Source organism: Arvicola amphibius, chromosome 9 (genome assembly GCF_903992535.2).
Source record: "Arvicola amphibius chromosome 9, mArvAmp1.2, whole genome shotgun sequence".
Lineage (NCBI taxonomy): Eukaryota > Metazoa > Chordata > Mammalia > Rodentia > Cricetidae > Arvicola > Arvicola amphibius.
This window is the reverse complement of record NC_052055.2, coordinates 56,062,169-56,086,303: the sequence shown is the minus strand read 5'-3', so window position 1 is coordinate 56,086,303 and position 24,135 is coordinate 56,062,169. Positions and strand designations below refer to the sequence as shown.

At 50.4% G+C, this 24,135-nt stretch overlaps 2 protein-coding genes across 10 annotated transcripts in view; one reads left to right on the top strand and one right to left on the bottom strand.

The window, feature by feature from the left end:
* Hdac7 (histone deacetylase 7) overlaps positions 1–2,480 on the top strand; it is a 35,432-nt gene extending 32,952 nt beyond the window's left edge. For 5 of the 9 annotated variants that reach the window (XM_038341579.1, XM_038341574.1, XM_038341578.1 and 2 more), the window contains one exon: positions 1,073–2,480. In XM_038341579.1, the coding sequence (XP_038197507.1) occupies positions 1,073–1,290 (218 nt within the window). In that variant the 3' untranslated portion in view covers positions 1,291–2,480. The remainder of the gene's footprint in view (positions 1–1,072) is intronic. The other 4 variants (XM_038341582.1, XM_038341581.1, XM_038341576.1 and 1 more) reach the window with 1 other exon arrangement.
* Positions 2,452–11,509, bottom strand: Slc48a1 (solute carrier family 48 member 1). Its single transcript, XM_038341583.2, has 3 exons — positions 11,251–11,509; positions 5,113–5,280; positions 2,452–4,475 (listed from the first exon to the last, which is right to left on the bottom strand). The coding sequence occupies exons 1-3, from the start codon at positions 11,384–11,386 to the stop codon at positions 4,339–4,341; spliced, it is 441 nt and encodes a 146-aa protein (XP_038197511.1). The 5' UTR covers positions 11,387–11,509; the 3' UTR covers positions 2,452–4,338.
* Positions 11,510–24,135: the final 12,626 nt, after the last annotated feature.

Sequence of the window (24,135 nt, the reverse complement as noted above, 5' to 3'; positions counted from 1 at the left end):
TGTCCATCCCTGTCTCACAACGGCAGGATGATGAGTGTTCCGTGGACCAGAGCTAGCTGTGCAGAGCAGGTGTGGAGATGCTTGCCCTGGCTCTGTACCACGATTGTCTTACCTACCGCTAATCCCCCCCATCAATACTGGTGATTGAACCCAGGGTCTTGCATGTGCTAGGCTCACTCTGCTGCTAAATAACCCAGTTTCTGGGTTATTTAGTTTTACAGGGTCTCACTAAGTAGCCCAGGCTACCTTCCAGTGTGTGTGGGATCCTCCTACATCAGTCTCTGTCTGCTGGAATTACAGGAATTTACTACCATGCCTGGCCTCCTAGGGGTAGGCTAAGCACTATGGAGGTCACATGAGGGGTACCCTGTTGCTCTAGGAAGCCAAGGCACAGGTATATGTGGGCAAATCTTGTCATAAACCTGATGTAGGGTCGAGTGAACCCTCCTGGTGCTTTTAGAATCCACACATCTATGGAGTGGTCTTTATTTTTGATTTTTTGAGACAGGGTCTATGTAACCCCTGGCTCTCCTGGAACTCATTATGTAGACTAGGCTGGCCTTGAACTCAGTAATCAAACTGCCTCAGCATTCTGAGTGCTAGGATTAAAGGTGTCTGGTTTATTTTGAAATTATTCTTTATGTGTATGGGTATGTTGTCGGCATGTATGGCTGTACACCAGCATACAATGCCCTTATAGGTCAGAAGAGGGCATCAGAATCCCTGGAACCCAAGTTTCAGATTATTGTATGCTGAGGTCCTCACTGGAAGAGCAACCAGTGAGGCTGCTGATCTATCTTGCTAGCCCACTAGGATAGAATGCCAAGAAGGATGCGAGAGGGGCTTGGTTATCTGTGAAGATGTCCTTATAGCCATGTTGAATCTGCTCTGTTACCCAGGGCTGTAGGGAAGGGGTAAGTTGGAAGGTGAGGGCAGGAAGGGGCACTCACCTCAAACTGATGACATGACCACTATTCTTGGGCTCTGGACCTGTGTCCCTAGCCATGGGATCAATCTAGGATATAGCTCAAACAGCTTGTCTTTCCCCTACTGACCCAGCCTCTTGTCCTAGGGAAATACTGGGGCTGCATGCAGCGCTTGGCCTCCTGTCCAGATTCTTGGCTGCCCAGAGTACCAGGGGCTGATGCAGAAGTGGAAGCCGTGACTGCACTGGCATCCCTCTCTGTGGGCATCCTGGCTGAAGACAGGTACTCCCAGACCCCCAATCCTAGGCCCATGCCTTCAAATCCCCTTGGATCCTCCCAACTGGAGGAGCCCAGACTCATGTAACTAATAGTCTCAGGCCTTTGAAGTAGGGTTATGGCTATGAGGGTAACGCTGACACAGCCCTCTGGCTTTCCGACATCCTGCCCTTGTTCCACTCCCAGGCCCTCAGAGCAGCTGGTGGAAGAGGAAGAACCTATGAATCTCTAGGGCTTCAGAGCAGATTACCTGCCCTTCAGACGTCTCTTCACCTCTGCTGTCAGCCCTGTTCCTGGGTCTGCAGAGATCCTCTGGGCAGGTAGTCAGGTCCAGAGCACAGCTACCCTGACAGCTAGCCCAGGGAACTGAGAAGGCCACTGAGTCTGGGATGGGGACCAGGAAGGATCCTGGGAAGAGGCAGGCTGGGCACTAGGGCCCAGCTGGGCTCTTCCAGAATGGACCCAGTCCCCTAGCTGTGGCCTCCAGCCCTCAGGACTGCACAGCGGAGGACTGGTTCAGGTGGACCTGTAACTACCACTATTCTTAACTCCGAAGGCCCCAGATTTTGCACACCACCCCAGGCTCCATACAGAAATGTGAACTTGGCCTCAGCCAGGGTGGCCCTTCCCAGGTTCTGTAGGGCTAAGGGAGTAGGAGGAGCCAAGGGGTCCCCTATCCCTGAGGACAGGAGAGTTCCTCTCACCTGCTTCCTCAGTTGTCTCCTGGCAGCCCCGGGCTCTGAGAGCCACTCTGAGCTGCTCTCTCTGTGAGCAGTCACCAGCAAGCCTCCCATCTGGTCACCGCCCTGCCAGAGGCCACCCTATGTGGACCATCTCAGTGCCTTGGTGCAGCAGACAGGTGCTGAGTCCTGTGCTTCCTGACCCAATGGTGCCAAACCTTCATCTCCCCTTAGAAGCACAACACAAGCCCAGGGATGCCTGGTCACTGCCCCCAGAATGAGCCTGCCTTCTGTTTCTGGGGTTCCCCCACCTCAACTATGACTGCTGCCCCACATAGGACTAGCTTGGCTGAGGGGAGATAAGGTGGGAGAATAGACAGACGTGGGGGAGGGGAGGCCACCCCAGAAGTCTTCATGACTTTTGAGGTCAGGCCTGGGGCCATGAAAGTGTTTGTGTGTATGCGTGCGTGCGTGTAAGAGTGTGCGCGTGTGTGTCTTCCCCAAGACCTGCCATACCTTGTGTATGTATGCATGTTTTTGTAAAAAAGAAAAAAATGGAAAAAAAAAACTGAACAATAAATGTTTTATTTGCTTTAAAGTTCTTGTGAGTACGCCTCTTGGATGTTAGTGAGAGATCATCAGTGCAGGGGTGTGCACCCCGCACCCTGCAATGGGCTAAGAAAAGGGGCAAGTGTGGGCCGAACTCAGGCCCTCCAGTCCCTTGCCCTCCCATGGCTGCCGCATGCAGGAAGGGCCCACTCTAGATACAGCTTACCAACCCAGGAGAAAAGGGCGATGACCCTGGGCTGAGCCCTACACACTGGGGCCTGTGGGATACGGGGACAAGCTCTCAGGCTCAATTTGCCAAGATACCCCAAAAGATCTTGACGCAAACACACCTGGGCTTAGGTCCTAGCTGGGACTCAGTTGAGTCGCTGCTGCCTCCTATATCCTTCAGGGAAAGATTCTAGATGGGGACATGGTTTCTGGCTCCTTCCTGCTTTAAAGCACCATGGTATCGTGAGCATTACTGTAAGGGAAAAAGGATGGGTGAGGCGGCAGGCCAGAAAAAGTGTGCCCAGAACAAGCAGAGGGGTGCCAGCTCCTGCCTTTCTGCTTTAAAGTCTGCCCAGCCTGGTCACCATATACTTTGGAGCCCTGAGCAGTCTAGGCTTAGGAGAGAAAAAAAAAATCCCTTTCTCCGGGCTAAGGGGTGGAGGTGAGATTGCAGGGGATGCTGGGACTGTGGGCATCCTAGTCACATAGGGCAGGACTGGGAAAGGAAAGGGGAGGTCTGAGTTAGTGGTCTCATGCCAAGAGGGCAGGCTGCCCACTAGCCCAGAGCTTACCTTAAAGAAACAATTAGATAGGTAGAGCCCCCTCCTTGCCCACTCTTACAGTCCCCTCTCAAGAGCCCCCACAATGAAACACCCTGAGGCTGATAAAACGGCCGCTGTATTTCTGCTACCGTGACAGTGACACAGGTAAGTCAGAGAGCAAGGGGCAGGACCCTGGTGGAAGAGTGGACGTGCAAAATGGCAACCTAACATAAAGGATATATGTAGCAGCCCCGGCCCTGCCTCTGTGCTTAGGTAAGGCCTTAGCCTGTATCCATTCAGCAGAGAGATAAAGAAGATCAATGGGAGAAGGTCCTCATGGCTGGGTGTGTCTTGTGCAGTAAAGGGCAGGTGAAGAGCAAGGTTAGAGACTCAGGAGTACAGAAGGAGAGCTCTCTGGCTCCCACCAGCTTGCCCCCTCTCCCGAAGCCCTTCTAGGTGCAGGGGTGTGTTTCCTGTGGTCCTCGGGTCCAGCCTCATCCGAGGAGTCCGGCTCTGGTGATGTGTGGTCATGTGTGCATGTGTGACACACAGGAATGGTTGGTGGCTCTAGCACCCTCATGGGAAACAAACTCCGGATGGGAAGGTAGGAGGAGAGACACTGAATTCTGTTCAGTTTTGCAGCGTGGGGAAAAAAGCCAACATGTCACTTCCCCAGGGACTAGTGAGTTCAGATACCTGACCCTTGAGACAACAGGATGGAGGTGTTGGAATGGGACTGGAGATCTCTATTAGAGATTCCTCATTTGATCAAACCTTTCCAAATGCTTTGCCCCATCCCCATGGCTTTAATGAAGTCTGGGGCAGCAAAGACGCCTGTCCCTAACCCTGCCACTAGTCATGTGTTCAGACCCTACCCCTTGACACCTTGAGTTCATTATCATGGCCGTACTTACAAAGATTCCTCAGAGTACTAAGAAAAATAGATCCATTTGGAAAGGCTGATGGGCAGGTTGGCAGTGCCCCTTCCATAGTTCCTGGGAAACTGAGCTGGCCCCAGCCGTATATGCTCTGCCACAGTTCTGGAGTCCCCAGGGTCTGGGGCAGGCTCACATGCTGACTCGGAAGCTGAGTACAGGTTCTGAGGGCCCCCAGGCTGGAGTGACCTCATTCCCTGGGTCAGAAATCACTGAGAATGCTGATATCAGCGAAGTCAGCCCGGTAGCGGTGGGCGTAGAGGCTGAGCAGGAAGGCCCACTTGAAGGAGATGAAGCTCCAGACGCAGGAGAGGTAGTAGCTGGTTGGGTCTTTGAGACCTGCAGGGGAGAGGAACCAATGATAACTTGAGAGATTTACCCAAAGCACCACCACCAGCCAAGACTAGAACCACCCCCTTTCCTTTCCACTCCACATCCCTATAGCCTCTGAGTATTGAACCAGTGCTATTAAAGACTGGTGTGTGGCGCGTGTTTAGAGCATTCCTGCATGTGTTATCAGAAAGCTGAGGCGTGAGAAGAGGTCAGAGTTGGCCAGCAGGTCCTTGACGTCCACTCCCCTTTTGTGACACACAGGCCACTTCTAACCTGCATCAAACAGAGATGGCCTCTGGCTACTTCTTACTAGAGCCACCAGGGGGTGCTGCCCTCCTGGAGCTAGGCAGAGACTAAAGGACCCCAGCAACTCTGGGGTGGGAGGTGTTCATGTGGGCCAGGCTTGTCAAATACTTCATACCAGTCTGGAATCCTCCTGCCCCTAAGGAGGTGGGGGATCTCATTCTCCCTACTTTAACAGTAAGGAAGCCGGACAGGGGAAGCCAAGTGACCCATTCAGTCCCTGTAGCCATTTGGAATCACACTTATAGAAACTAGACAGGAGTCCCAGGCAGGGTATATTCCCAGGTTGCTCCCTACCCCCGAGCCCTCTCCCTTCCTCCTTTCCCTGGACCGTCCTCACTCTGGTGCTGGGTGATGGCCAATGCCAGGAAGGTGCAGAAGGCAGAGATGGAGACAGTCGAGAAGAGAACACCCACGAAGAAGAAGCCGCGCAGCCCTTTGAGCCAGGTCCTCCAGTAATCCTGCAGGTACATCACATGAGTCACCAAGACCCACAGTGCCAGGACACCTGCAGGGACAGAGTCGGTCAGCAGGACCCAGGCACCTGCCTGTCACATTGCAGCTCCCTCTTGCTTGGCCTCTAGCCCGGTGGCACTGATACTAGGACCCTTACATCCACCAGGCCAGATCTATTCAGACCGTGATGCAGAGAAGACTGGTCCTTATGGCAATGATGTGATGTCTATGGGATGTGATGTTACTACTTGAACATGGAAGCACAGGACTTAAGCTGCCTTCCAGAAAGCCAGGCATTAAAGAGATTCGTGGAAAACACAACCATGCCGCCCTTTGTCATTTTTACTTTTGTCAACCCTTCTTTTCCTCATCTCCCCCTTCTCCTCCTCTTCTACTTCTTCTGAGGGGGACAAGGTCCTTTTTTCTTTTCCTTTTGTTTTTTTGAAACAGGTTTTCTTTGTATAGCTGTGGCTGTCCAGGTACTATGTAGACCAGGTTGACCTCGAACTCAGAGATCCACCTGCCTCTGTCTCCTGAGTGCTGGGATTAAAGGTGTGCACCGCCATAAGTCTGAGACAAAGTCCTATATAGCCCAGGCTAGCTTTGAATTTGTGATCCTTCTGCCTCAGCCTCCCAAGTGCCACCATATTCAGCTTGGAAATATATTAGCTGGGCAGTGGTGGTGCATGCCTTTAATCCCAGCACTTGGGAGGCAGAGGCACACGAATATCTGAGTTCGAGGCCAGCCTGGTCTACAGAATGAGTTTCAGGACAGCCAGGGAGGGCTACACAGAGAAACCAGGGCTACACAGGGGTCTCAAAAAAAAACAAATAAAGAAACAAAAGGTTTAACACATGAGTAATTTACATATTTATATAAACCAAAATAAATGATAAAATGCTCAAAAGGTTCTCAGTTTTAGTTTCTCATATGGCACATGTCTATAGGTAGAATCTACCCAAACAGAGTTTACTTGGCGTTCACTCTGAGAACTTTACATTTAAGGCTCCTGAAATGAGACTTCCTGCCACCTATCCAAAGGCATAGACGCAGAGAAGCATGCCCCCTCCTGCATTCCTCCTCTGTCTGATCCTCTGGGTCCTGGAGCCTGCAGCTTAACTCTTGGGCATCAGGCTCTTTGCAACTCTACATTGGCCTTGCAGAAAAAGAAAGCCTTGTCATGAGGCCCCCAAGGCCACCCAGCACCCACATGCCCTACTTGCTTTGGGCTAGGCCTGATGCCATCCCTCCAGGCTGAGGCAAAGGGCAGGCTACCATCCCAGACCCTTCTGGGTTTGGTGGGCAACTCTCCTATGATACTCTCAGTCAATACAACAGAACACAATACAACCCTCAGTACCAGGCAGTGCCTGCTGGTACAGAAAAAGAATGAAACAAATACCAATTCCGCTGGCAAGGACGTAGAGCAGGGCCTTGAAGCCAGGCAAGGGATGAAAGAGAAGAGAGATGGCCAGCTGTAAGCTCTCAGTACAGCCATGGGGTGCAGGCTGGCCCCTCAGGCTGCCAGCATCCAGAAAGTGGGAGCCCTTTCAAATCATCAGCTGCATTATAGCACAAGTGCTGTGACCTCTCAGAGGACAGACATCTGACTGGGCAGGAGGTCGCAGGGACAGAGGGAAGCAAAGGGACTCTGACTCTTTGACAGCCACCAAGCATTCATCTCTTAGGCTGGGTAGTGAGAACAAGTGTTTGTTAAATTGTTCCTCCTCTTGGCATAAAGTTATGAGACATGGGCTTGGGGCGGCAAGCCGAGGAATCTGGTTATCATGGGGCTATGGTGACCAGCTTAATTATCACAATCAGGACAAAAACTAAACCGGGATAGTACAAACCGGAGACTTCGGGACAGGCACTGTTAGGCTGCCAAATGTAAAAATGGTTGTGCCCTGTGGTCCTGCAGCCTGGCCAAGCAGGGAAACCTGGACTCCTCCCTGTGTGAGCATGAGCCCACTAACCTATCTCACCCTGCTTACCCCTCCCCCAGCCCCACCAAGCTGACACTCATCTCCTTCACTCCCATTCTTTCAGTTCAGCCTGATCTGGCCTTCAGTCTTCCTCCTTGGAATGGGTTCCCATAACTCCTGGGCTCTGTCTGGGTGGATGGAAACAAACATGCTCCCATCTCTGTCTTGGCAGGAAGCTGCAGCGGGCCAGAGGTAGCCAGAATACTAATCTCTGCTCTGCCCTTAGTGGTCCGGATTTTACCCCAGTAACCTCCACACCAGTCTCCCCGCTCCTTCTGAAGTTTTCACCTGAAGGAAAGTTTTCACCTGCAGGGAGTTGGTTGGATTCTCACGTTAGGGGCACTGGGATTAAAGCCCAGGGCTCTGAGCATAGGGTTTGCTCTACCACAGTGAGCTCCACCCCTACGACTTGCATGTGGTTTCGTAAAGGGCCCCAAGAGATGAAGCCTTTGTCACTGAGTATTTCGGGGACAGACCAGATCCTTCCAGTGGCTTGTCCACCCTCCTCTTCTCACGAATAACTGAGTTCTACGATCCTTTCCCACTTGAAGATTCTAGAAGTCAGCTTAAAGTAGAAAAAGAAGGTCAAAGCAATTCCTGTGACTCAGCAATGTCTGGTTAGAAAACGCTGAACTAGGAAGTGTGTAGACGTCATCTCAGACCACCAGCGTGACCCAGGGGTTCCCCCAAACGCTCGCCTCCACTTCTGCTCACAAGCGTTGGGAACGAGAAGAGAAGGAAGTGGGTGGCTCAAGGTGTCCCAGGTAGTAGCTAAACCCTTCCTCCGAACCCAGCTCCAAGACTCACGCCAGTGAAACACACTCAGGAGGGAGGCCACTTCCCACCCTGGCCTCCTGGGAGAGATGCTTCCTCCGCAAGGGATTACCGATGAAGAGTCCCTCCCCCACCCCTTCCTATACTCCAGGAAAGCAACTCTACCTTGTCTTGCTCTGTTCCCTTTCCTAGGATACTCAAGGGCTCCAGGATGCCTGGTCTATACAACTTGGAGCAGCATGGACTGGTCCCCAGCCTGACCCGGCTGCAGGAGCAAGCACAGCCTCATCTTGGCTCCACTCTGCCACTCCAGGGCTATGAACCTCTGGGTTCATAGGCCTGGTTAGGGAAAGCATCTCCAGATGCTGGGCTGGATGAGAGGCTTGGCGGTACCCGAGGACGCCTGTGGAATAAATACTACAGACACTGGTATGTGGCTCTGAGGACACACTCTAGTCCTGTTGCCCAGCCCACAGGACACAGAAGATCCAAGATACCAGAGCTCCTCTCTGTCAAAGCTCAATTACAACGAATATGGTGCTGTTTGGATGTGGGGTACGAATACCCTATTTTCCATGGTTTTCCAGACATAGAACAGGCATGTTAGCTAGGGCTCCCAGTGCAGAGTCGGGGTGGGAGGGCATTCAATGAGGTCTCTCTGGTGAATCCACCCTGTTTTAGGTCACTGCCTTTTTGCAAAGTCACTTCCTCTCAGATTCCAGCCAGGATAAGGGTGTCCCCACCCCAAACGCTCATACATACCCTGTTCCAGAAGTCAGCGTGCCCAACAGCCACAATTGATCAACTTGTACAAAACCCACTGGGATGGACCTCTGTGACTCAGCAATTTCTGGGCTGCAAAATGCTGAGTCAGCAGTGGAGTGCTTGCAAGTCAGAAGCCAGCTGACACTTCACCCCAAAAGAGGAAGAAGTATGGCCGTGGACCCCTTCATTACATCCCATGCTGGGTGGGGAAAGTACGGCCTTGGCCTGACAACTCTTCCCCCACCAGCCACTACCAATCAGTTTTGGCTCTTCCATGATGGTGGTTGCCAGAGGCAGACTAGCTGGAAGATAAGCCTCTGCTCCAGCTAGCTGATGCCAAGTGCCTGCCTCTCAAGGCAGCTCCACAGATAGCCTGCTTCAGGTCAAGCAAGGCCATCAAGGTGAGAAAAGGCCATTAAAGAGAAAAAAACGGGTGGGAGGGAGGCCCCGGTGGCTGCCTGGAGTGGGGGGCTGGAACCTTCCCCTGCCCTTTAATAAGCAGCTAGAAACAAAGCCTGAGAGAGGGGACAGCAGCACACAGCCCTACAGACCTAGAGGAGAAGTGGCATCTCCTCCAACGCCTAGAAGAGGAAGCCGAAGTCCAGCAGGCATTGCCCCGCCTCGCACAGCTAGGTAGAGATCACCCCTGCTTCCACAGGGCAGACTCTTACTTAGCCAGCTGATCCCAGGAATGCCCTCCCTCCTCCCCGCAACCAAAGAACTTATCTCAAGTCTCAGCATCCAGCCTCGGGCCCTGGCAGTGCCTTCCAAACCCAGGAGCAACAGAGCCAATAGGAAGTGTACACAAATCAGCCAGCAGTGTTGGCTGTCCCCGGAAGGTCACAGGTGGCAGGCCTGGGAACTCCCAGTCAGGACATCACACTGAACCTTCTTGGTGACCCCAGTTCCTTGCTTGGCATGGCTTCGGCTTAGGAGCCATGCATGCCCTCTGATAAAACAAACACCCATGGTTCCCCGACCTCAGGATGGCACTCAGCGTATACAGGGGAAATGAGTGGTTTTTTGGTTTGGTTTTTGTTGTTGTTGGTTTGTTTGGTTGGTTTTGATTTTTGGTTTTGTTTTGTTTTTCTGAGACAGGGTTTCTCCGTGTGGCACTGGCTGTCCTGGGACTCACTCTGCAGACCAGGCTGTCCTTGAACTCAGAGATCCACCTGCCTCTGCCTCCCAAATGCCGGGATTAAAGAGGAGTACCAGCGTGCCTGGTGTGAATTAGTTATTTTTAGTTATTCCATTTACGGATCTTTTTGCCAAGGACTTTAGTCATGGAATAAGATCATTGTGCACTAAAATGTTATCCTTACCCATACTATTGCTTCATGTGGCTATTATACAATTGGCTTAATTTTCTTTTTTCTTTTTTCTTTTTTTTTTTAACAGCGTTTCTCAGTAGTTATGGAGCCAGTCCTGAAATTCATTCTGTAGACCAGGCTGACCTCGAACACACAGAGATCCACCTGCCTCTGCCTCCTGGGTGAGTGCTGGGATTAAAGGTGTGTGCCACCACCACCACCTGGTGGGTTAATTTTCTTAGCAGGAATTTTAATGTCTTTAGCAAGCGAGGTTGAATTTTAACAACTCTCAGGGATTCAAATCTCCATCTGACTTCAAAGTTCCGAACTCAGATGGGCAGGCTTTCAAAGCTAGGCCATCTTAGAGCCCATCGTGTGACTGTTGTAACCCGGGACAAATTATTTACCTTAAGCCTCTATTTCTCTAACCGTAAAACGGGTACCATGATGCCTACTTCAGAGGACTAATATAAGGATTAAGTGAAATAAGGGAGTAGACTGCTTCGCGCAGCATAATTTATTAAATTATGTTAATAAGTACAGGTAACATACTTGGCATTCACACCAGTTCTATGGCACAGAGGTTTAATGACATGACCAAAACTGCACGTCAGGAACTGAACACTGCTAACACTGGGCCTTCGTCACTCATGCCTCCTGTTCCCTCCTTGGGGGATTAGCAAATTCCCACTGAGGAACCTCGGCAGATGGACGCGGATGCAGAGGAAACGTCCAATAACACTAGGTCCCATAGCACAGTCCTGGCCTCCGCTGAGGACCTCTGGGGCTGGCTGATGGGCTTCCCCACGAACCCCCACTTGTTATAAGAGGCGCGGGAATCCCGCAGAAGCGGTGTGTTTGTTGCAGGAGCGAGGGTGGCCAGGGAGTGGGCGCGCTGAGGACGCTGTAGTGTCCCCTGGGCAAAGGGTAGATCGACAGGGTGCCGGGACGCGACAACTGTGAAAACGACGGAGTCCGGCAGTCGGCACCCTAAGTCGCGCCACGTTCAGAAGGCATCAAGTCCCAGAGGCCCGAGCAATGCCCAGGAACCCGGGCCTGCGCTGCCAGTGGCCTCTTGGGGTAAACAACGCTCCTGCCCCGGGGACAGCGCCGCCCCAGCCGCCGTGCGCAGCAACTGACAACTCCACCCCACCCCACCCCAGCCCGCCCCGCGCCCCCCAGGATACCTGCGAGACCCCCCATTGCCGCAGTCCCGGGCTGTTGGTAGACCACCGTCCAGACGAAGAAGATGGAGAAGCCGGCCACCGAGCTGATGCCGGAGTAGGCGGCGCGGAGGCCGAGCTGCAGCCGGGACGGGGCCATGGGGCAGCAAGCGCCGCAGCGGAGGACCAGCGACGCCGCCGAGTCACAGGTGCAGGGCCCGAGCTGGAGCCCAAGCCCCAGCCCCAGCCCGAGCCCGAGCTTGAGCCGCCGGCGTCCCGCGCTCCGCCCCCAGCCCGTCCTCCTCCCCGCCTCCTCCCCCCCCCCCCCCCCCCCCCCCCGGTGCCGTAGGCACAGCGCCCTCCTCGGCCGGAGGCCGCTCGCGACACAAGTTTGACCCGGCCACCGAGGCTTTGCAAAGGCGGGCGACCCCTAGTGGAAGGGCAAGGTCTTGGGCTCATCATCCCCAGACTCCATCTACTTAGTGGGTCCTCGGCGTGCCTGGAAATCAGTCTTTACCCCCAGGTAACTGCAATGGTTATTTTTTTAATTTTAAAATATCTTTGAATTTTCTGACGTAGAGTCTCTCTATGTAGCCTTGGCTGTCTTGGAGTTCGCTATGTAGACCAGCAGGCTGGTTTGGAACTCATAGAGACCCTCCTGCCTCTGCCTCCCGAGTTCCGGGATTAAATTTTGAATGGGAAACTCATCAGCATATAAAATTTAAGATTAAAATTTCTAGTTACAACTACAAAATCTAGCTAGGTGTAGTGGCAAATGCCTTTAAAGTGGCAGGGGCAGAGGCGGGCAGAGCGCTGTGAGTTTGAGGGCAACCAAAGCTAGACAATAAGATACGGTCACAAAACAGAAACAAAAAAATAAGGAAAAAGCATAGATTAGGTATGATGGCTCACACATATAGTCCTGGCACTTGGGAAGTGACCAAGATAAGGAGATGGAAAAAAAAAAAAAAACCTGAACAGAGTTGGTTTGATTCTCTGGCTCCCCCCACACTAATTAAGTAAAATTAAAAAGTAGAAAAACCTAAAATAATACAATATACAACTAATATATTAATCCTTTCCATGAACCGGGCGGTGGTGGCGCAGGCCTTTAATCCCAGCACTCAAGAGGCAGAGGCAGGTGGATCTCTGTGAGTTGAAGGCCAGCCTGGTCTATAGAATGAATTATAGTACAGCCAAGGCTATACAGAGAAACCCTGTCTTGAAAAACAAAACAAAACCAAAAAATTCTTTCTACCCATATTCCTAACCAGTGAATGCCTTCCCTCCAAGAGTTATACACATCACACAAGATGTACCACACACCCGTCTCCTTCCGTTTCATGTCCACAACCCGCTTCCCCACCCCCAAATCCCTTGCATGCATGTCCCAGTCTCTGCAGAGAATCCATGGCAGAATTTCACTGTTCCGACTAGCCCAGCTTCCTAAGTGTGAACAGCTAACAGGGAACGCCAAAACTGAAGCCAGGTTCTGCATCCCAGGACCAAGAATCCTCTAGCAGGGCCAACCACACCCCCACACCCCACAACGTCAGTATCTAGAATTCCGCGCGCTTATTTCCGTTCATTACTACAAATTTTGAGGTCTAAAGCAGCACAAATGTATTACAAGCTAGAGGTCAAGGGTCCAAAGAGAAGTATCTCTGGACGGAAAGCAAGGGGAACCAGGGCAGCCTCCCCAGGGAGGCTGCAGGGAGCTGCTGTTTGCAGGCTATTCCAGCTTCTGGGCGGTGCAGGCATGCTAAGACTCCAGACCGCCTTCTCCCTTTCTCCCGCAAGGACCACAGTAATCCAAACTAATCTCTCCATCTCTAGATCCTTAATGTCCTTACTTCAGCAAAACTCCTGTAAGGTACTCGCCGCTCACAGGGGCTCAGATATGTCTCGAGGACTGCTGTTCTGCCTGACTCGCCCGCCCGTCTAGAATCTCAACTCCATGAACAGTGGCGGTGCCAGTTTCCTCGGCATCAACACCAAGCGGCGTGTCAGACATCCCCAAACTCCCTTAATGAACATCTGTCGAACAGATGATGCTGAAGGACGGAGGTGAGCGGTAAAGAGCGATGCATTACACACAGGCAGCCTAAGGAGGACTGCGTAACTGCCAAGCAAGTGGTGTAAACCGCATTTGCCTTATTTCTAAATAATCTGGGGAGAGGAGGGGGAGGTGCATCTTTAAAAATATCCAAACTAATTCCAGTGCCACTCTTGCTTACTCAGATCTGAATGCTGAAGTGTTTGTTCGTTTTGATTGATTGGTTTTAGGTGCCTTTCGAACTTTGGGGCAAGGTCTCACTATATAGCCGAGGCTGGGTTTGACACTGCTTTGTAGCCTAGGCTGGCTTCAAAGTCAAAACCTCCAGCCTGGCCTCCAAAGTGGTAGAGTGATCCATCATTCCTGGCTCGGCGTATATTTTTAACAAGGAGTGATTTTGACGTAGGGTTCATTTCAGTCCTCTTGTGGAAGGCCGGTGGAGATGAAGTGCTAGTCACTCAGGAACAGCGCCTAGAGGCCCAGGGCACCATTGTAAATACCCACAGGGCTGGCAAGGATGGACAATATCCTAGGAATCAGGAGCCGTCTGCGTGAAGACAACCCTAGGGAAAATGCACAAGGGAATGTTCTGAAAACAGCAGCAGCTTTTTGTAGCTGGACTGTTGGATTTGAGGGTGGATTTTGAGCTTTGAGTCTGAGTATCCAGGGCCTTGCGGCATCTACCTCCTTTCCCATGGCCTGGAGTGATACAGCCCGGTAGTAATGTGAAAAGGGACCGCCTGGGAAAGCCTAGAAGCAGAAAGGTCAGTGGGACGTGTCCTTCCCACTTCGGTACAGTGCTTACTGTGGCTATGAAATGGAGACAGACAGCCGCCATACCCACTTCAAAGAGTTCTGAGGAGCCGTCGGTGCTTGGCTAACTTCCTGGCGCACCATGGGTTCTCAGTAAAAGCCAGAAAGTGTAATTAGTAGCAGCCAACAGCTGCCCTGGCAAGAGCTGGTTCGGGCAGAGAAGAAGGGAAAGAAGGAACTGATTCTAGAAATATTTAAAGTCATTTTAACCTGAACGATCAGGTGTTAACTCTTTTGCACGGTAGGCAGGAATGAGGATGGCAAATGTACCGTGAGTATCGGACTGGAGAGGAGCTTGTGTAGAAAGTGGGGTTGTGCAAGAAAATAACGAGATGATTATGTAACAGAGTCCTGGGCCCCGGGCTCTCCGAAGGGGACTAGGCGAGGCTGAAATGTACGTGTGTAGAGAAATGTGGAGAAAGCAAGGGGCTGTTAAAAGTCTGGAGACTCGGGTAGAGTCAGAGGTCTAGCTTCACGGTTTCCCAAGCTGGGTCCTTCTGATAACTCAAAGCTACCCAAAATAACTTTCGGCCACAAAGAAAGCCAGTCTCTATCTGTGCTGTGCACTGGGGCCCTGGTCACACCTTGCCTTTGAGTGGGAGATACGCGGCTGAGTTTTTCTTACTTATGCCTAATTAAAATAGCTGCATATGGCTGAGGGGTCACAACTTTAGACAGCGTGGCTTGTAGCGCTCAGGACTCCTGTGGCTCTGTGCTTCTAGAGGGGACGATGACCCCTCCTAAGCACTTGTTCAGGAGCTCACCACAGTAATGTAGCAAGTCACTAATGCTGCCACGAAGACTGCCTGTTGTCACTATTTAAAAGGGGTCACATGACGTGAGCTGTGCCGTGAGGAGATAAATTAGACCGCCGTGTCTAGATTACAGAAGCCGTCTTGTAGAGGAGAAACACTTGCACGGCCATTTATATGGTGTGTTGTCTAGATTTATGCTAACTTGACACAAACTAGAGCCATCTGAAAGAAGGGAATCACAACTGAGAAAATGTCTCCATAAGACCCGGCTCCAGGTCAATTTCTTAATTAGTGATTGATGGGGATGGTCCAGCCCATGGTGCATGGAGCCATCCCTGCTGATGGTCCTGGGTTCTGTAAGAAAGCAGGCTGAGCAAGCCCTGATGAGCAAGCCAGTAAGCAGCACTCCTCCATGGTCTCCACATCAGCTCCTGCTTCCAGGTTCCTGTACTGTTTTTAGTTCCTGTCCTTATTTTTCTTCGGTGATGAACAGTGATGTGTAATTGTAAGCCAAATAAACTTTTCCTCCCCAACTTGCTTTTGGTCCTGGTGTTTCGTCCTAGCAAGAGTAGTAAAGTGTAGGATAATTGAGATCAGCTCTGGAGAGAGACCGTGAAGTAGGAAAACAAGAAGGCCCGTGGAACCTCAGAGCACATTGATGGGTCTCTCTCTCTCTCTCTCTCTCTCTCTCTCTCTCTCGCTCTCGCTCTCGCTCTCGCTCTCTCTCTCTCTCTCCCTCTCTCTCTCTCTTTCGCACACACACAGACACACACACACACACACACATACACACACACACGCGCACATACACACACTTCTCACATCAACTTTTTTTCTGTGTCATTCAGAGAGCAGATGCCAATCCTAACTAGGACAGATACCCTGGTCCCCTATAAGACAGTCATTCTCCTCATCTAAAGCAGAGACCACCAATATCCATATGCCTCTTCAGGACACATCACCTACTTTTTAATACCAGAACTCAGCAGGCAGAGGCAGAAGCAGGCAGGTCTCTATGAGTTCCAGGCCAGCCTAGCCTATATAACAGGTTTCAAGATAACTAGGGATACATAAAGACACTGTCTTAAATATCTATCTATCTATCTATCTATCTATCTATCTATCTATCTATCTATCTCTATCTCTCTCTCTCTCTCTGTCTGTCTGTCTGTCTGTCTATTTATTTATGTATATATTTAAAATATATTTCTAAATAATATTAAATTAATTAAACGAAATATAATAAAAATACATTAATATATATTTATTAAATATATATTAATTAAATTAAATATATATTTAAATATACACTTATTTAAATTTTAAAAGTCATCATTGCAGCTGACTCTGGTAAAGGCATGTTTATATTTCCAGGCCCACCAAGGCCCTTCTACCCCCACCTGCTATGTGCAACTGAGTTGAATTAATGAATGCAACGGATTCTTGAGCAATGGACTTCAGGCAGAAACAGCACATGTCATTTCTAGGCAAGACTCAGAAAAATCTCCTCTACGCCCTGAATCCCTCCTTCTGTTGTGATGAGCCCAGAGGCTGTGCAAAAGCGGGGTGTTGAAAGTCTGACTCTGCCGGGCAGGAGTAAACGAATAGGGCAGATGCAGCCCCTCTGCCTCCCCAGGTCGTCACTGGAGCCTAACAATGGCTGGGGTGCATCTTTACTGAGTGACACCTCTGAGACTGGGGCCTTGCCTTTACCTCCGGCTTTATCATCATTACACTTCAGCCATCTAAAGAACACTTGTTTTGATCCTAAACACTTGTTTTGGCTCTAAAGTCACTTTTGAACTTTCCCACCAATGTTGGCAACTCCCTTCTGCAGACATCCCTGCCTCCTAAGAAATTCCTTCCTTACCCACTCCCAAGGCACATACCAGACATTTTTCATTCTCCACAGAGCTAGGGCTACACCCACTGAGCTATCTTCGAGACTACTGAGTTCACGGTCTTCTGAGGGCCTCCTCTTTGTTCCTTAGTTCCTCACAGAGGAACCTCAGATGCTCTCTGAGGGCTCATCCTTGTTTACTGAGGTTCCGCACCTTGAGTCTCCCTTTCCCCTCCGCCTCTTGTGCAACACCTTAGCAAATCCAGTTGAATCCACCTTGTTCTCTGTCTGCATCCCAGCCACTCTCACGACCACCCACCACGACCACTTAGCTAACCCCATTTGGTCATTTCCCTTTAACTCTGCTTCTACCCCACACCACAGGATAGTCCTCCCAGCTTCACTCCTTGCATAGCTTCCCATAGCTCATCAATAAACCGGTTAGCACCATGTCAGCTCCTACCAGCCTCATTTGCTCACTGAGGTTTCTTTCAAGCATTGCGTTTGTTCCCAGCCCTGAGCCTTTGCTCAGTGTATCCAGAAAGCTCTTTGAATGCCTCTAAGTTTGTTCTGCCATCATTCTGAAGAGCCAGCCTGCCTCCTATTTTAGGCTTAAAAGCCATTTTATAGTAAAGGAAAACTATGTTCATTCCTGTTTTATCATTTTTTTTTATCATTAAATCTGTTTCTCAAGGACTGGGCTATGCCCCACCTGTAACCTTAACTAGAATGGCCCTGTAGTGTCTTTTCCAGGAATAACAACCATGTCTTTGTTTCAAAAAGTTGTTTATAACCATCTTGCAACTATATCTTTGTTTACATTATTTTTCCACCTATGACTATCTTGCTATGACTACCTGTTGTCATGACTACCTTGTCATACTCACCTTGCAACCATGCCCTTGTTTCAGGAGGTCATTAGGACTCACTTGCTCTGCTTATGTTCTGCTCCTGTAACCCCTCCTATTTTGCCAGCTAAACCACCCATCTGGAAACCTGATGTGAGAGTCCCCTCTGTGTGCTGTGATTACTGTTAATGAGTAAAGAAACTGCCTTGGCCTGTTGATAGGGCAGAACTTATGTAGGTGGGGAGGACTAAACTGAATGCTGGGAGAAGGAGGGGTGGAATCAGGGACACCATGGATCCGCTGCTGGAGATATACGTGCTGAAACTTTGCTGGTAGGCCACAACCTTGTGGTGACGTACAGATTAATAGAAATGGGTTAAATTAAGATGTAAGAGTTAGCCAATAAGAAGCTAGAGCTAATGGGCCAAGCAGTGATTTAATTAATACAGTTTTTGTGTGATTATTTTGGAGCTAAGCAGCTGGGACAAACAAGCAGCTCCCCCCAACGACAGAAACCCCCTATCCCTGAGCTATAAAAACCTTGTCTCCCTCACATCCAATACTGACCTCTCCAACCCTGCCTTAGGGGGAGGCAGTCTTTGTACATGAATAATAAAAAGAAGCTTCCTTTAATTAATTGGCCATCATGAGTTAGTGATCTTTCTTTTCCCATCTTTGGGATTAATGTGTACAAGTCTCAGCTCAAATGTTTCTTCTTCAGAAAGGCTATTTTGGACCCCCTCTCTAAAACAGGACATTCCCATAACACTTGCCAGTCTATTAAGTTCTTTCTATACAGTCTAACCGTGTGTGTGTGCGAGAGAGAGAGAGAGAGAGAGAGAGAGAGAGCGAGATTAGGCATGTGCACCTAAATCAGAGAATAAACTTCGTTCTCTCTTTTCATTGTGTGGGTTCCAGAATTGAACTTTGTTCATTCATCAGGAGGCAAGGCAGCAAATATCTTTAATCTGTAAGCCATCTTGATGACTGACTTTTCCTGCTTTACAAGTAAAAGCCATACAACCCAGGAAGCCCCTCAGTCTAGAAAGGTAGTTCTCAACCTGTGGGTTATGATCCCTTGTGGGGGGGCGTCAAACAACCTTTTCACAGGGGTCACCTAAGAACATCAGAAAACACAGATATTTACATTATGATTCATAACAGTATCGAAATTATAGTTATGAAGTAGCAACAAAAATAATTTTATGGTTGGGGATCACCACAGCATGAGGAACTGTATTAAAGTGTTGCCCCATTAGGAAGGTTACGGACCACTGGTCTAGAGCAAGTCCTATGATAAGTCCTCCTGTTTTCCAGGGGCCCAGGGAGGAAGAACTCAGCAATAATTAAGGGAAAGAAAAGCTAGCTGTTCATACAGAATTATTCCATCCTGGCTCTAGGGGGCAACCTTCCCCAGCAGCCTTGAACCCTCATATTCAGCTATGCAGGTCCACTAAAACCTGTAGACCTAAATTTAGCTTGTGAGTTTTCTTAGCTTCTTCTGTCCAGATCTTACCTCATCACCCCTTCCTCCCCTATCCCCAAGGAGTTCAGAACTGAAGCCCTTGGTAGTGGCAGCCCAAGGCTGTGTCTGACACAGGGGAGAGGACCTAAATTTCTCTTTCTACTTCTGTTTTTATTTGTTTGAGACAGGGTTTCCCTGTGTAGCCCTGGCTGTCCTGGAACTCCCTCTGTAGACCAGGCTGGCCTCAAACTCACAGAGATCTGCCTGTCTCTGCCTCCCAAATTCTGGGATTAAAGGTATGCGACACCACTGCCCAGCTATCTCTCTCCACTTCTGCATCTCCATCTTCATCCTGAGGTCAGGTCTAAGGACTAGAAAACTTCAGAAAGAACTGATCTAGAAGGTGAGCTGCAGGTACCTGGCTGCAAGAAGGGCCCCAATCACTGAGGTTTTGAGGCTCCATATTCAAGGTGTTGAAGGAGACTGCTCCTTCATTTCCCAGCCGCCAAGACCCAAATAATCACAGAGAAACTGTATTAATTATATCACTGTTTGACCTATTAGCTCAGACTTCTTATTAACTAACTTACATCTTAAATTAACCCATTTCTATTAACTTGTATATCATCACGAGGCTGTGGCTTACAGAGTAAGTTTCTATTCTGGAGTCTTTCTCCTTCAGCAGCTACATGGCATCTCTCTTTGACTCTACCTACTCTCTCTCTCTATCTCTTCTAGTCTGACTATATTCTGCCCTGCTATAGGCTGAAGCAGCCACTTTATTAACCAATGGTAATAAAACATATTCATAGCATAAAGAGGGAAATCCCACATCACAGGGATTATCTTGGCCCTAGAAATCTGATCCCCAGGTCTGGGGTGACCTTCTGCCCCTAGAACAGGGTCTTAGTGCTGGAATAGAATTATTTGAAGTCTCCCTTCACAGCTAGCCCCCATTTCTCTGCTTACCTGAGAGCCTAGAGCAGTGGTTCTCAACCTTCCTAATGCTACGACCCTTTAATACAGTGCCTCATGTTGTGGTGACCCCCACCATAAAATTATTTTTATTGTTTCTTCAAAACTGCAATTTTGCTACCGTTGTGAATCCTAATGTAAATATCAGTTTTCTGATGCTCTTTAGGCGACCCCTATGAAAGGGTCATTTGACCCCCCCCCCCAAAAAAAGGGTCACAGCCCACAGGTTGAGAACCACTGGCCTAAAGGTTCTTTCAGAGGCCAGGATGATGGGTGAGAAGATGTCAGGCAGAAGCCACGGTTATTTTGACAAAATCTAAAAGGACATTAGAAGGAAGGGGATGATGTTACCATTGTAACAGCCCAGGGAGAGCAGGGTGAGGCCCCAGTCATAGGACCTATTTGAATCTCTCCTTCTCCTCTCCTGGGGAGTGGGGAGTGTTGGTGTATGGGAAACAGAGGTCAGGTACATCCTGTGTTTACCTCAGCAGGACTGCAGCCTCGGGCCTATGGTGCTGATTCACTTGGGTGAGTCGCTCGCTGAAGCGGGCGGAGGAAGAGTCAGGCTGCGTCAGGCTGCAGCTATGAGGTGGAAGGGCAGCCACTAAAGCCTGGCACAAGGAATGATGAAGACTCACGCTGAGACTGGAATTTGGGATGGGTTCATTACGCGAGGAACTCCCCCGGAGGCTTCCTCCAAAGCAGGCAGATACCTGGTCATGAGGGCAGTGGTGAGTAAAACCTAAAAACTGGTTGATCTCTGGCTTCTTCCAGAGTAGGGACCCAAACATGGCACCCGAGGGATGTCTAGGTGGCCATGCTTGATGACCCCTTCTGGAGGAGGAAAGGTTGCATCAGCGATGCGGGAAGGCAGTAGAAGCGCAGCTAAGCCATGGGCAGGGTGGAAAGGCACAAAGATAGATCTCTGCGGGAGCCAAAGGGAGGGGGAAAGAACCAGTGGAAGGAAAGGGGAACCTCACTGACCCCTCTCACCTCAGGGCATCCCCCCCACACGCTGCTCTGAGTATGGGAGGGACACAACCTGATTGAAGCAGAGCCAGTGTAGTGGGTGAGAGGTTTACAGGGATCCCAAGGCCATTTCCTGCTCAGTGGCCACGGATTTCTCCCACAGAGGGCTTTTGGAATAGTGAGCACGGTGAGTGTCAGGAATGGGGCAGGGAATATGGAACTCCAAGGGAAGTCTGTCTTAATTAGGGTTTCTATTGCCGCGATGAAACACCATGGGCAAAAAGCAAGTTGGGGAGGAAAGGGTTTATTCAGCTTACACTTCTGAATTGCTGTTCATCACTGAAGGAAGTCAGGATAAAAAGAACTCAAACAGGGCAGGAATCTGAAGGGAAGGAGCTAATGCAGAGGCCGTGGAGGGGAGTGCTTATTGGCTTGCTCCCCATGCCTTCCTCAACTTGCATGTTTATAGAACCCAGGACCACCAGCCCAGGGATGGCACCACCCACCATGGGCTACACCCTCCCCCATTGATCATTAATTGAGAAAATGCCTTATGGCTGGATCTCAAGTCGGCATTTCCTCAACTGAGGCTCCTTCCTCTCTTATGACTCTAGCTTGTGTCAAGTTGACACAGGAAAACCAGTCAGTACAAAAACTGCAGGTAGAACACCTGCAGGGAAAGCAACTGGGCAGTGGCTGCAGTTTGTAATGACTCCCAGGCCCATTTGGGAGGGCGCTTCCATGGAGGCTTGAAGCGTCTGGATAGTCAAGGGATCAGGCCAGAATTCTGGCTACTCCTGCAATGTGTCTATGCAGAGCATCAGACTGGCACACCCCCTTCCCCCGAAGGTAACAAATCCTGAGGAAGAGGAGGAGGAAGAGGGAGAGGCTGGGGAGCAGGAAGCAGTCTGAATAACTGAGGGCGCTCTCCGTCCCAGGCAAAGTCGTCTATGGCGGTCTCTCAGTTGGATTTGTGGACATCCCTTTGGTTCTCTGCTTCCTTCTCTGGTTTCCATCTTTGCACCTCCCCTGGTCTCTGATCAGGGCCTCTCTGAAGGGAGGAAACGGGCAGTGGATCTGGTGCCAGGAAGTCTTGGACTGTGCAGCTTCCTCTCTGGCCCCAGCATTTCCTGAGCAGGATTTGGGGGCAGGATTGGGGCAGGTCTGATGCTGGAAAGAGATTCTATTCCTGGCCTAAATGCAAAGCTGCACTCCTTCCCCTATTCCTCCCCTCCTCCACCCTAGCCAGTACTCAGGACAGCTGGGGCAAGCCAGAAGTCAGGCCTGGGACGCAGGAGGCCTATCCAACAGGACTTCTTTCCCAGGCTCCTGCGGCCACCACCTTGCCAGTATCCAAAAGAAGCATCAGGGAGGGCTGGACAGAGTCCAAAGGCTCAGCATAGGTGAGGATGGGAACAGGTTAATAAAGTCTGGAAACACTGGAAGAGGGTCCCTGGGAGGAGTAGTGGTGTGCAGATAGCCAGGTGGTCTTCCGTGAGGAGATGTTAGCTGAGGAAGGCAAAAGGTACTGGAAGGAGGGGAAAGCGAGTTCCAATTGGAGTAGCCATTTCTGAGTACTGACCATTCAAGGTCAAATGGGATGTCTCCTGGACATTTGACACTCGCTCATGCTCATGTGCATGTGTTTGTGTGTCCATCCCTTTGTCTTCCCTCCTCCCTGAGAAGCAGAAGCCAGGCTATCTGATGTGTTTTAGTGTAACACACATTTTCTGAGTAACTGGCCTGCTCTCCACCGCAGGCCCCTCTATACCTAGCCTTATGCCTTCTGTGAGCCTGTCTTCTCCCGCCAGCTCTCCACCCTTTGGTCATCACCTCAGGTCTTTTCAGCGAGTGTTTCCTTGCCCCTCTGCCACCCACCGGGATCTTGAGCACCAGCAGGAAACATGTCGTCCCTATTCTTGTTCCAGCAAGCTCCCTGCTAGTCCTCAGACCTGCCTGTAAACCCTGCTTGCTCATTTCCCCAACTTAGGGAAGGCAGGGACCAGCCTTCTTCTGCTCACGTCCCTGTCCAAAGTGGCCCATGAGTGACCGGTTCTGACCTGTTAGTCCTAGGAAGGTTTGGCTTCGTGCCCATCAACATTCCAGCTCCCTGCCTCTGCCCCCACCCCAGGAATGGGCAGGAGAGGAGAGGAGTAACTGAACTGGAACCACTACTTGGAGAAGAAGCCTAGGAAAAGATTTAGAGGACTTTCCGGAGCCCAGAGGCAGAGTCCAGACAAGGGGGTGGGGCAGGCTGGGTGCTTGTCTTAATCTTTCCCCATGACTGCTTAGTTCTAGCCAAGGTAGAAGTTCAGGGACCCTGGGAGAGGGCTGGCATCGGACCTTAACTCCTCTGCTGCTTATTTAGGGTCACTCTCCAAGCTGCCTCTTTTCTGCAGTTCCACTGAAGGCCACGCGTTAGCAGCTTCTTCCACCTCCAATGCTGTGACAGGACAAGAGGAAGAAATAAGGAATGGGGAGGAAGGCGACACCTTGAAAACAAACCGACAGGATCAACATTTCTCACTGACCCACATCTGCACAGCGTGGGTCCGCAGCAGGCGGCATCTGATTTCCAGCGTTCCCCTTGACTTCATCTCCATCCAGAATCACGACGCAAGCAACTATTTATGCCACATACTGTGCTGGCGAGGGAGACAGAAAGATAACCCCAATGGACGTTATGTTCCCAAAGTCTTGGTTGGTTGGGTTTTATCTGACTCTCTCTCTCTCTCTCTCTCTCTCTCTCTCTCTCTCTCTCTCTCTCTCTCTCTCTCTCTCTCTCTGTTTCTTCCACCCTCTCTCTGGCAGTCTCTTGTAGTCCAGGCTGACCTTGAACTTGCTATATAGCTGATGACAACTTTGGCCTCCTCATTCTCTTGCCCCCACGTCTCCAGGGCTGGAATTACAGGCATGTACCACCACTCATTTATTTGCTGCTGGCAGTGGATTCTGGAGCTTTGTACATGCAAGGCCAGCACTCTATCAGCTGGGCTACCTCACCAGCCTGCGCCCAGAATTTGGGGGTGGCATCAGCTACCAGGTTTTACAGCACAGTTCCTGACAACTCCGGTAAATGTCAAACGAATTCAAGATTTTCATTAATGATGCTGAGGCATCACACTGAGAGGATGATGGGAGGTGAGGCAGAGGTAACAATCAGGGCTGGGAGAGGTGGTTGACAGTAG